Source organism: Cyprinus carpio, chromosome A6 (genome assembly GCF_018340385.1).
Source record: "Cyprinus carpio isolate SPL01 chromosome A6, ASM1834038v1, whole genome shotgun sequence".
Lineage (NCBI taxonomy): Eukaryota > Metazoa > Chordata > Actinopteri > Cypriniformes > Cyprinidae > Cyprinus > Cyprinus carpio.
The window spans coordinates 8,961,253-8,974,177 of record NC_056577.1 but is presented as its reverse complement, the minus strand read 5'-3'; the positions used below and the strand labels follow the sequence as shown (position 1 = coordinate 8,974,177).

General features: G+C 38.9%; 1 protein-coding gene across 3 annotated transcripts in view; it reads left to right on the top strand.

Moving 5' to 3' along the window:
- LOC109056255 (protein TANC1-like) overlaps window positions 1–12,564 on the top strand; it is a 69,580-nt gene extending 57,016 nt beyond the window's left edge. Inside the window, exons 14-27 of one of the 3 annotated variants that reach the window (XM_042757897.1) lie at window positions 252–360; window positions 455–577; window positions 2,839–3,075; window positions 3,975–4,139; window positions 4,733–4,814; window positions 5,407–5,540; window positions 5,653–5,776; window positions 6,283–6,458; window positions 6,559–6,691; window positions 8,182–8,211; window positions 8,296–8,387; window positions 8,513–8,659; window positions 9,358–9,458; window positions 10,540–12,564. In XM_042757897.1, the coding sequence (XP_042613831.1) occupies window positions 252–360; window positions 455–577; window positions 2,839–3,075; window positions 3,975–4,139; window positions 4,733–4,814; window positions 5,407–5,540; window positions 5,653–5,776; window positions 6,283–6,458; window positions 6,559–6,691; window positions 8,182–8,211; window positions 8,296–8,387; window positions 8,513–8,659; window positions 9,358–9,458; window positions 10,540–11,731 (2,845 nt within the window). In that variant the 3' untranslated portion in view covers window positions 11,732–12,564. Of the gene's footprint in view, window positions 1–251; window positions 361–454; window positions 578–2,838; window positions 3,076–3,974; window positions 4,140–4,732; window positions 4,815–5,406; window positions 5,541–5,652; window positions 5,777–6,282; window positions 6,459–6,558; window positions 6,692–8,181; window positions 8,212–8,295; window positions 8,388–8,512; window positions 8,660–9,357; window positions 9,463–10,539 lie in introns of those variants that run through there. The other 2 variants (XM_042757898.1, XM_042757899.1) reach the window with 2 other exon arrangements.
- Window positions 12,565–12,925: the final 361 nt, after the last annotated feature.

Genomic DNA, 12,925 nt, shown 5'->3' with positions numbered 1-12,925 from the left:
AAGAAATCCTTTGAATAAAAAGACAATACCAAAAAAAAAAGGTCTCCACTGAAATGTTCAAGAAATGAACTTACTGCCTTGATTTAGACTGTTTATCAGAATGGAAGAAAGGAAACATGTCCACCTTTAAAAAGATTCATTCTCTACTCAAGAGAGATCCCCTTCAAGAGCGGCGTTTGTATGATGAAACTGGATGATGGTGTTCATTATGATGGTGGTTTTGATTATTTGTTATTAATGTTGGTAAACAGAGGTGGACACGCTCTGATGGCCTTCATGCTGTCACGTCAAGAGGGAAAACTCAACCGCCAGCAAACTATGGAGCTGGGCCACCACATTCTTAAAGCTCACATATTCAAGGTAGGAAACACAGATCCTCAAAATCCTTCTCTGTGTTTGTTTGAGTGATGTGACCTGCATTTTAATTCTTCCTGCCTATCAATTCTGTCCTCAGGGTCACAGTAAGAGAACTGGGGTTTCATCAAGTATTCTGCAACCCTTGTGGATCAGCTACAGTACAGACAGCCTCTCTGCAGCTCTTTCCTCCCTCAGAAACCTCTACACACCCAACGTCAAGGTTGGAGGATATGCACACACAAAAAACACACACATACTCATCCTCAATGTGCCAATGAGACCTTCACTTATAAAAAGCAGCGTCAATCTTGAGGAAAGAATAAAAATGAACAACTGCTTTGCGCTCCTGAATTGTAGAACACGGCTCCAACAATTACCGCGACTGACGCATTCAACCGCACAGGAAGAGCTATAGTCTTACAGAGTTCTGAGTCATCCACAATGAACGAGATTTCATAAGTCACATAGAACATAGTAATTAGCGCTGAGGCTTACTGAAAAATGCCTTACGTAATGACTGCATTTATTTATTAAATCTATTATATGTTAATTGCAGTCTAGACTCCGCTCTCCCTGTAATTTCCTCTTCTACGGAGTTTTAATGAAACGAACGTCACTCTAAGTCTGTGTGCACGACAGCGTCCTTAACAGCCATTTGGCTGGAGAGCTGCTCTTTAATTCCTGCTGTGTTTGTATAAATAAACGCAATTCTGCTTACTTTGTTTTTAATGTGTTCTTCTTTCATCCAACATCTTAATCAAGCTTCCATTACCACACTGCCCATGTCCACAAAAAAGAAATAATGCCAGGTTGTGTTCATTTCACCCCAATTGGCGAGTATGAATTCATGCAGGAGCGTCACTCACACACTTAGTATTTTTGAAAATGTTTTATTAAAAAAAAAAAATAACCAAATAAAAATAACTATTATTATTTATAATAAAATTATGAATAATTTTTGCGTCCTTCATTACCTAGTGTAGACTGAGTTCAGTTAATAAATAAAGTCATTTTCACAGAAGGCTAAAAATGTATATTTTGTAAAATTTGGGACCCATACTCAAAAATAATATATATGTGTATATATACCTATTTTCAAAGTTTTGTGCTTTGATTTTGTGATTAGACTTCGCAAATTATTACTGATCAAATTAAAATGGCGGGCAGGAAACTGTGGTAGAGGGATTGAGATTGAGGCTATATATATTGAAAATATAGACTATTGTTTTGAAACTATCGATTGTACATATACAGTAGGCTGTATATTGAAGCTTTATATTGAGGCTATAGAGTGCACATGTAGATTGATGTTGTAGATTGTAGATTCAAGATGTATTTTGAATATATTCTGTAGATTAAGGCACAGATTGGCTGTTGATTTGCTTGCATCTGTAAATTGTAGATATAGGCTGTGGATTGAAGATGCACATTTTGGTATTGTACAGTAGATTGCACATGTAGATTAATTCTGTAGATTGTAGATTGAGGCTATAGATTGAATTATAACTGTAGAAAGATAAAGGTTGTTTACTGAAGCTGTACATTGAGGCTATAGATTAAACATGCAAACTGAAGCTGTAGATTATAGATTTGTTTTGTAGATTGAAGATGTACTGTAGATTGAAAGTAAAAAGTGAAAGTGAGGTGACATACAGCCAAGCACGGTGACCCATACTCAGAATTCGTCCTTTGCATTTAACCCATTCAAAGTGCACACACACAGCAATGAACACACACACACACCGTGAACACACACCTGGAACAGTGGGCAGCCATTAATGTTGCGGCACCCGGAGAGCAGTTGGGGGTTTGGTGCCTTGACCAAGGGCACCTCAGTCGTGCTATTGCCGGCCAGAGACTCGAACCAACAACCTTAGGGTTAGGAGTCAAACTCTCTAACCATTAGGCCACGACTTCCCCAGGGTTGAGGCTATAGATTGAATCTGTTGTTTTGTATTTGTCCACTGAGGCTGCAGATTTTATATTAAGGCTCTAGATTGTAAAATGAAGCTGTAGATTATAATTTAAGATTGTGGATTGAAGGCTGTAGATTTAACCTATAAATTGGCTATAGATTGCAAAAAAAAAGGCGATAGATTGATTGAAGATGTAGACTGTAAATTGAGATTGCAACTACTGTGGATTGCTGATATAGATGGAAGATGTAGGTTGTAAATTGAGGTTTGTGTGCTGAAGTCAAATCTAAATTATTGTAAATTGTGAGTGAATAATCGTAACTAAGTTTATACATTGTGACAATGATTTTTAAAGCATGATGATATATACTGCGTATATATATATATATATATATGTGTGTGTGTGTGTGTGTGTGTGTGTGTGTGTGTGTGTGTATTATATATATATATGTTAGTACAACAATGTATAACAACAAGGAGAACTATTCTGTGAAGCCCACAAACACTTCATAATTGAACCGTTTACTTAATTTCTTGTTAAAACCAGTCTTACCTTTGTCCCCAGGTGTCCCGGTTGCTGATTCTGGGAGGGGCGAGTGTGTGTTACCATACTGAGGTGTTGAACAGTGCACCAGTGCTTTGTGTGCAGTCTCACCTGGGCCACCTGGAGATGGCTGCTTTGCTCCTGGAGTGTGGGGCGCCAGTGGATGGGCAGTCAGAGAATGGCATGACCTGTCTATGTTATGCCTCAGCTGCTGGACATCTGCCCCTTGTCACCTTACTTTGCAAAAAAGGTGCAAAGGTCAGTTGATCCCCCTTTTAATACATAAACTAGCTATAAATGATTCAAACACTTCACTAGACTCAAACCTAAACCTCTGTATTTCAGTATTCAGGAGTTAAATTGGGAGGTGGAGGAATTAGTGAAAATAAATTTTAAAACCATTTTGTCACAGTACTCTTTATTTGTAGGAAAAGAAAGAGAATAAAATAAACATGCAAAATACACCATATGTACTCTATTAATAAAGCAAGCAATATAGGTACTGCATATAAGTAGATGAATAGACAACCCTTTTTAGGCAAATGTGCACACCCAAGTTCTGAAAACAGTGTTCACATTATCTAAACGAGCGGGTGTGCATCAAAAATGCTACTGTGAAAGCCCCCATATAGTAATGGGAAATTCATTTTTATGTGGGAAAAAAAAAAGATTTTATTTTATTTGTTTTGTTATAATGAGTGAAAATGTTCTAACAGTAAGACATTTAAGTCATTAAATGTTGTTGTTTTCCTCATTAACTTTAAATGCTTCATAGAATGTGCATGTAAATGTCAATCAAACTGAACCCAGCAAAAAGAGAGTGCAGTTATTTCGTGGTTTGGTTACCTTGGTTATATAAACAATTCTACAGTTTTCAGTCTGTGAAACGTTTATATTGTTACATTTTTAAATCATTTTTGCACACAGTTACTGTATAGTGTACAAGGTGTTCCAAATTTTTCCTCCTCAGTTTTACCTTCTGCAAGTTTTACAGAAGAACTCTGAATTTTACCGCTCATTTATTAACGGGAACTGCTCGAAAAGCTGATTAGCTGAAAGTTAATTAGGAAATACATTTATTTTTATTATTATTAATGTGTTCTATTTCAGTGCAGGTTTATAAGTAAAACTGTATAAATAAGCATTTTTTATGTTAGGTGGATCATTCTGATAAGAGCGGTCAGTGTGCACTGGTTCACGCTGCTCTGCGGGGTCATGCTGAGATTGTGCAGTATCTTCGGGAACAGGAGTGGAGTTCAGACCTCAAAAATAAGGCACTGCAGCAGGCACTGATTGCTGCCTCCAGCATGGGACACACACAGGTATTGAATACACACTCACTACACACAGAATACCCTACACCACACATGCACACAACAAACAGTTACCAAAAACATTCCCACATTTAGCTATCAAAATAGGCACATACCATAACCTATTGTCTACTGTTTTATATAAAGTTATTTAGAATTAGTCCACTATAGATGAAAAAAAAGTCAAAGTAAAAAAAAAGCTAATTTTCTTTTTGTTGAGTTTTTGTTAGATTTAGAGGTTTTCTGATTATTCAGCATTTTTCCTGAAACAAAGCTAGGTTAGAAATTAGAAGGGGGAAAAAAAGAGGAAAAATATGCATGGTATTATAATGTTATACTAAAACTAAATTTAAAACAATTGGGGAAAAAACCTTAAGATAACCTGTAGAAATAAAAAACACATCTTTAAGCAAGCAGAATAATGTATGTTTTTTTTGTACATGTAATTGCACCTTTGAATGATTTCGTAATTGTGGCATCTGTAATTGTAATCACGATTAGTGATTCGATTAATTGTGCAACCCTAGTTAGAAGAGCAGGTACCAAACCCATACACCCATGCTATCTTGAGTCATCATTATCATATTAATTTGTATTTACAGGTGGTAAAAAGGATGCTTGCATTGAACAATGATGAATTTTCGGTGCAGATTGACGGTTATGACACTTTGTGGGGTGAAACAGGTTTGTAAATACACGACATTACAATGCATTTATTATTGCTATTTTTTACTGTAGTTAAAGTACAATCTTTTTAATTAATGTCTTAGTGTAAAACCATTATAAGTAATTGTACTATTAGATAATTGACATGTAAAAGTTGTCATTTAATGCAGTATTGAAAGATAAAAAAAAAAAATAATACACAGATGTAAGCTGTGTCCATAATCGCATACTGTCTAGTACCTACTGCATTTGGTTTGAAATTTACTTTGCAATCAAAAAAAGTATGTTCTAAACTATGAGTACTTTAGACTTTAGAGTACTTCATACTACTACTATACATACTACTACTTGCGTCACTTCACTGAAATTCACAACTGCTCTACCATGGCATCATGGATAGTAAAGTGTCCATCAAACGCAAACTCCAGAATCTCAGCGGAAGTAGGAGGTCATAGGTACTATGAGTTCGGACATACTACTATTTTGGCATACTGTTCGCAATCTGTATAGTAGGGAAGTAGCATATTCAGACACAGCAATAGTTTCCCTTCAATAGAGACTGCTTTGTTGCTTAGATATACATTATTTTGAGCATGCACATCTTCTCCAGCTCTAACTGCTGCTGCTGGTCGGGGCAAACTAGAGGGGTGTGTGTTCCTACTGGATCAAGGTGCCAGTGTAACACAGCCTAATCGCAGAGGGGTAGCACCCATCTTTAATGCAGTGCGACATGGACACACACAGGTAAGACCCTTTATTACCCCGAAAACAGAAACATTGTATGTAGCAAAAAATTTCATTTTACATTGACATCTCTCACCTTTTACTTTTTTTTTCTCTCTCTTCTCTTTTCTAGATAGCAGAGCTGTTTCTACAGCGTAGCGCAGATGTGAATTGCAGTGATAAACATGGTCGCTCTCTACTGATGGTTGCTGCAAGCGAGGGACACCTGGAGACTGTGGACTTCTTGCTCTCACAAGGTCAGTAATCATGACCCAGGTGTCCTTAATCTGTCTTAACCCCATAAAGCCTACTGTATCATATTTGATATGCAAAGTTCTAAGGCTTATAAATGATCAGAATGTTCATTCTGTTGTTCATGGTTTATACTTTTTTAGCATGTAAAAAAGCCTTGTAGTATAATTGTGAAACTGTCCAACTTCAAGTCATGGTACATGTGTGTTTTTGCTGTGAAATCTTTTCTGATTTTTAGTAAACGTACTGTAATAGTTGGTTTACACAGAATGTGTTTTCCCATTCCACTGTGCTAGTGTTCCATTGTTTTTTTATGTAAACACATGCTAGATAGGCATCTTTGACTGTTGCACTCGTGTCTTGCATCTTTTTCAGCATCTCATGCATGACATGGGAATCCAAAAAACTTTTAAAACTTTTAAATAATGCATCTTTAGGCTTTGTATTCCACTGTCTGCGTCTCATGTTTTTCTATCAAATAAAGTCCTTAAGGATTGTGTTTTTATTGTAGGAGCATGTATGACAGCGGTGGATAAAGAAGGTCTGACCCCGCTCGGGTGGGCGTGTTTAAAAGGGCAGAAGAAAGTGGTTGAGTTTCTGGTTGAGAGGGGAGCTCAGATTGACCACACAGATAAGCACGGGCGCACCCCGCTGGACCTGGCTGCTTTCTACGGGGACGCGGAAATAGTAAGCCAAGATAACCTTTCTCTGTGTGGACACACAAACACACGTGGACACTTTTATCTCAGTATTATGCCAAGTCCATATCTGAGCAATCTGTTTTCAGGTGCATTACCTGGTCGAGTGTGGAGCGGTGATTGAACACATGGACTACAGCGGCATGAGACCCCTTGACCGGGCCATCGGTAGCAGAAACACCTCAGTTGTGGTCACTCTGCTAAAGAAAGGGGCTAAACTGGGTGAGTCTCACCTCAGAACATCATGACACACATACTTTATATCTCCTGGGTTCATGTGCCATCCTCTAGAATCTAGATCGCCACAGTCAAGTTCTCAGGAGGGGCTTGTCCATTCTAAATCTAGAATGTAGCGAGTTCCATTTGTTCTCCCCTTTTCTCTGAGAGTAAAAGCACAGCGTTCTTTTGCTGAGTCCTAAATGCAATTGAAACCAGGCCATATTCACAGAAGAGCCGTGCAGGACTGTTAGCCCACAATTAAGTAGGACGCTGGTGATGTATGGGACTGTCATTCACACTCTGCGTCAGGGCAAAGACTTTTATAGCGTAGTCCACTCAGCTTTCTACTCAAAGTCACAGAATGCAAACCTTAGAACTTATTCCCCCTCCAGTTTATAAACATCTAATTACATCTGAAATGGCAACTGTCTCTGCCAGTCTGGAGGTTGATGATGGCAGTGACTTTACCAGATGCATTTTAATGATGTTGTGGTGTGATTTGTCTAGTTTACATACTAGACTTGGTTCAGAAAAACTCCTGTGTGGACTGCAAAAAAGAAAATCTCCCACTTTTGTGAGCAAGCTCCATAACCACTGAAACAACATTTTAAATCAGCATTAGCTGATATTTCCAGTTAGCCTCTAGAAAGGAGCAATATAGAGGTTAGCAATTTTTTTTTTTGCTTGCTCATTTCCCCACGCTATACAAATAATACTGCAGGACAAGCAAAAAGATCTAGTTTCCATTTTTTTATATGTCAAAATCTCATCCAAACCATCTCAAGAGGTTTTATGTTTTAGAAAGGCTGCCAGTGAATACTTTTATCCTTTAGTCAGCCTGCTCTAGTACTCCTAAAGTTGGCCTGAAGTTGCGGTTTTAACATTTATTTCAGTATTATAAACAGACAGTTCCAGTCCTGAATGCTCATTTGTTGATACAACTATTAGCCATATATTACACGTTTATATATAATTATATAGTCTAGTGAAAGGATGGCACATAATGGGTTTGCTTTACGAAACTGATTTATATAGTATTTTTAAACTGATTTTTATGTAGTAATGGTTTTATAAAAGGTGCTCAAGGCTGTGCTATGTTGTGAGTATAGTCACAGTCTCTTATTGCTTAGAATGGTTTCTAAAGGATCATGTGACACTCATGACTGGAGTAATGTACAGTATGCTGAAAATTCAGCTTTACCATCACAGGAATAAATGTATTTTAAATTATATTAAAATGCAAAACAGTTTGCAAAAACTGTTTTTACTGTATTTTAGATCAAATAAATGCAGCCATGGTGAGCATAACAGACTTATTTCAAAAACATTTAAAAGATGTACCAACCCCAAATTTTGAATGATAGTTTATATTACTTCCCAATTCCAATACACATCTATTCTTCTTGAGTTTTCCTTGCATTTGTTCTTTATGCTTTATTTCTCTTTTTTTCTTTTTCTTTCTTTCTGTTCTGCTGTCACTATCACTGCTAAAGGCTACAGAACATCTCCTTATGAACGATCAGGTACAAGCATTAGGAAAGTCATACTCTTGAGTTGGTCGGTGTGTTATTGACCGTCAGGACTGACATCTCTCTTTCTCTCTTGAGGTAATGCTGCCTGGGCCATGGCCACCTCCAAACCCGACATCCTCATCATACTTCTGCAGAGACTCATGGAGGAGGGAAACCTGCTTTATAAGGTCTGTGGATCTAAAACACATTTAAACTGTGTTCAGCGAATTTCAATGAACGTTCTCTTAAGATTTTCTGAAACTCTTTCATAATTGTTTCTTTTTTATGTATTCCTTCTCTCCTTCTTTTTCAGAAAGGGAAGATGAAGGAAGCCGCTCAGAGGTATCAGTATGCACTGAGGAAGTTTCCGAGGGAAGGTTTTGGGGAAGACCTGAAGGCATTCAGGGAGCTCCGGGTTTCCCTGTATCTCAACCTGTCCCGCTGCCGTCGCAAAACCAATGTATGTCACACAAGTGTATGCGTAACTTCAGAGGATAGAGGTTAAAGGCTTCAGTAACATCCATAACAATTAGTGGATGACAATACATCTCTATGTGCCTTAACAAACAGAATTAAGTATATTAAATGGATATAGGCATTTTATATTGATCACATGCACATGTTTGTCTAGGTTCAGGAGATGAGCCTCATGGGCTGTTCATAGAAGTGTTTTGAGTGCAACTTAGGCAGCAGATTACATGAATGTGAGAGAGAGAGATAGAGTCACTATGTGTCCTGCTACGTGTTTCCTAATTGCACAGGCATCCTGAAGTTCTAATGGTTAATTTAATAGGATCTGACACTATTAAACATTTAAAGTGCATCATTAGGGCTGACAGTTATGGCTCGTCATTGAAACTCTGACCTCAGACTCAAGGATGGAATTTCAACGAGAGTCTCCCCATTACAGATGCATACACCAGAGCAGAATGAAGGACTGAGGTAGAATGTGAGCAAGTAAATTCAGCCCATTGGTATGCACACATCACTACCAGGATGCACCAGTGCTGCCATGAGTACACTAACCATTCTCCTGGGTCTAGTTAAGACAGCGTTAAACTTGCGTGATCGTTATTTTCTCCTCATTTTCTCCCCTGGCCCTTCCTCCTGTCACTCAAATTCTCTCTCTCTTCTTCCTTTCACAATTGCTCTTGACAGGATTTTGGCATGGCTGAGGAGTTTGCCACCAAGGCTCTCGAGCTCAAGCCTAAGTCCTATGAGGCATTTTATGCACGTGCTAGAGCCAAAAGGAGCAGCAGGTAAAGAACCTTCATGCTGGTTTGGAACCTGTGAATTGTTTGTTATAAGAGAGAATCACTTTGGTTGTTCTTGCTGTCTGCATGCAAAACCAAACATACAGCACAACAAAATCCTTAATTTGTGTATTTTTTTTTTTAATCAATCAATCAATTTAACCCAATTGTCAAATTGGACAAAACGCAATACAGGAGTCACTGGTCTGCTTCATGTGCTGAATTTAAGCATCTTTAATTACTAAGTAATCAAACTTGAAATGAGTCATTAGAGCAACAAATACAGCAGAACAAGCTGAGAACTGTCAAGCACTTAGACACACAGTTCACTTAAGTATAGCGCTACCGCGTTAAATCTGCTTTGTAATGCACAGTGGTTATGCAAATGGTTTATCTGAGCTGTTTTCTTCATTGACTAGCACAGTCAATCACACTTATACTATTTATAGCTCCAAAATCTATTTAAACAGGCTGCATGACAGGGTGATTCCCATGTTCCCAAGGTCATGTGATTTATGTGGCACATACAGTAAGGAACAGATGACTATGTTCCCCAGGCTATACAGTACAATTATCATGTAATCTTGTGTAACCAGTTGCACCGAACACCTACTGTTGTAACAACTTTCCAAATTATGTCATTACAAAGTTTTCCACAAAGTTTAGTGTTCTGTTGAACTTGAATTATATTGCTTTTTTTATCCTGGGTTAGGAAAAACGAGTCATGACCATTTAAATGTTTACTTTTAAACATTTAAACTATTGCTCACATGCCAGTGTTAACCTCTCCATGTGCCAGTGATGCCTGTTATAATATACTGTATAATTGTCAGTCAGATATGAATTTTAACAAGTCATTTCAAAGCTGCTGCATGTGAAGAGTGTTTTACATTAGTCATTTATAAGGTTCCATTGTGTTTAAAGATCCTGTTTATGTAGGCTGCTTCCTGTGTAGGAAGTAGACAGTGAGGCAGCTTACTACGTAGGTTCAAAGGAAGAGAATGAGTGTATATCTATACCATCTACTGAATATAGTTTATAATAATGATTCAATATTTAGCAGTTCCTCTGCTTTTCACTCTTTCAGGCAGTTTGCAGCAGCGCTGGCTGATCTTTATGAAGCGGCACGTCTGTGCCCCAGTAACAGAGAGATCAGACGTCTACTGGTACGTGTGGAGGAAGAGTGCCAACACCTGCAGCGACAGGGTTCTAAACACCCCACCTCTCACAGCAACCCCTCACACCGTGAGGAAGACAACGACGAGGAAGAAGATGATGATGACGATGATGACCAAGACGTTGAGAGTTTGGAGAAAAGCCCAGACAGCCTCAGCATAAACATGTTAGAGGCAGAAGAGGAGGAGGGGCGGCTTGAGCAAGATTCCTCTCGGCAGGACAAGAGGAAGGAGAGCTGGCATCAAAGCCGCACCTTGCCTGATTCTCTAGGTCTGGCGATATCGGATGCCCAGTCTGCCGTCTCCACAGCTGCCCCCGGACGGCCCGCCCACAGGCGTCTTCCAACCAGACAGGCTCAAAGCATGAAAAACCGAGATTATAGCAGCTCGCTTCACGCCGAGGGCAGGACGCCCCAGAGCGCCGGGTCCAGCCCCATGCCGAGCCGCCACCAGCCCACTTCACTCCGAGCAGGGCCCTGCATTGACATTGGCAGTGTTGAGAGGGGTCCACTCAGTGGTACCAGAGAGGGCAGCACTCAGTTTGGTCATGCAGAGAAGGCCGAAAGCAGCGCCGAGCCAAGGGGGGAATTCTGCAGGAGCAGCAGCGTGAGAGTGTCCAGCTCCTCCAGCGGGAACCTGGCGGATTCCAGCCGAGTGCGCAATTCCATGGCGAGTGCCGACAGCGGCACGAGGCAATCTGAGACCAAGCCACGCCCATTTATGGGTGTCATTGACAAGACTGCACGTTTCCAGCAGCAGCAAGGTCATCATGGCAATCTGATGTCCGGTTTTGGCTGGCAAGGACTTGTGCCAGAAGGGCTCATAGGTCACAATGTTGGCGTTGTCATGAACACGCACTCACAGGGACTGACCAGTGACCTCCAATACACTAAAACGAGTGCTTATCAGGAGCCCATCCATAACAGCACACATACTCCTGACTTTCACCCAGACAAATTTCATCCTGGGCCTGGATACAAGGACAGTAACCCCATCCAGCAGCACTATGACACCAAGCACAAGCAGGCCAGCCTGGCCCGGGACAACCCCATCCTGATCAGCTCCATCAAACCTAAACGCTCCTTTATTGAGTCTAACGTGTAGCTACGAACTCATACTTTACATTAAGCACAAATTATTTACAGTCTTACGATTTAAATATAGGAGCCTCGGTTTTCATCAAGAAACCCAATGTCATTTGAGTCGTTTTTGAAGACTAAATTCAAAGCATTTTGTGTGAGTGCTCTAGGAAAGCGCACGCGATTAAAAGTTTGCCTTGCATTTCTGTTTACAACTACAGCTTCCGAGGTATTTAAGCACATTTTAAATCCGCAACGCTGCATCTGCACATTCAAAGAGAGCTGAGATATGAGACAGATGATTTATTAATATTTTGTGTATATATATATATATATATATATATATATATATATATATATATATATATATATATATATATATATATATATATATATGACCAGACTTTAGACTTAAATCAGGACATAGGACATCTATCAAGATGAAACACTGTCTTTTACAGTAGGATTGTGGACCGGTCCTGTGTGTTTTCAAAAGGATTTCCTATTTGAATGCCGGTGAGTCTGTGTGTGTGTGTGTTTGTTTGTGTGTGTTTGAGGAGAAGCGTGTTGTATTTCTTCATGAACTACTCTCTGTTTGGACTAATTTATTTATGGCTTGGTGTCTAATTAAAACAATATTATATTTTATATATTAGTTATTTTTGCACAGCTATATATTATGAAATACCACTATGATTGTGAGATTGACCTGAACTGTATAAAGGAGACCAGGTTTACATGCATGGACATAGATGTTATTTCGTATGTACATTATTTGCAATTAATTTCATGTATAGAGTTATGTATTGTATTTGAATATTTCAGCAACATATACAATAAACCCCAGTTTAGACTTAAGTTTAGGTATTAGTTCATTACATTTCTTTGTCTTATTTTGTAAAGTCATAAAGTGACTGTGTTACTGGACAGTTATAGAAAAAAAATATTATAATGAGAACCAAGGGTAAGGGAATTAATTATAGTGCATTGCAGCCCATTCACTAAAACTCATTAGTATCCGTGTAATTTAATGCAGATTCATGTCGATTGGTGGCAATGCAGTGTTTAAAACCTTTGTGGTATCAGAAAAGCAATGCTAATGTGAACTAAAGAACTATTGAATGCACCTTTACTTAATTCTTTAATGTATTATGTGGTTGCTTGGATAGTGTGATTTGTTTTTTTTCCTCATTCATTGCTAAATCTGATTACCGAACAC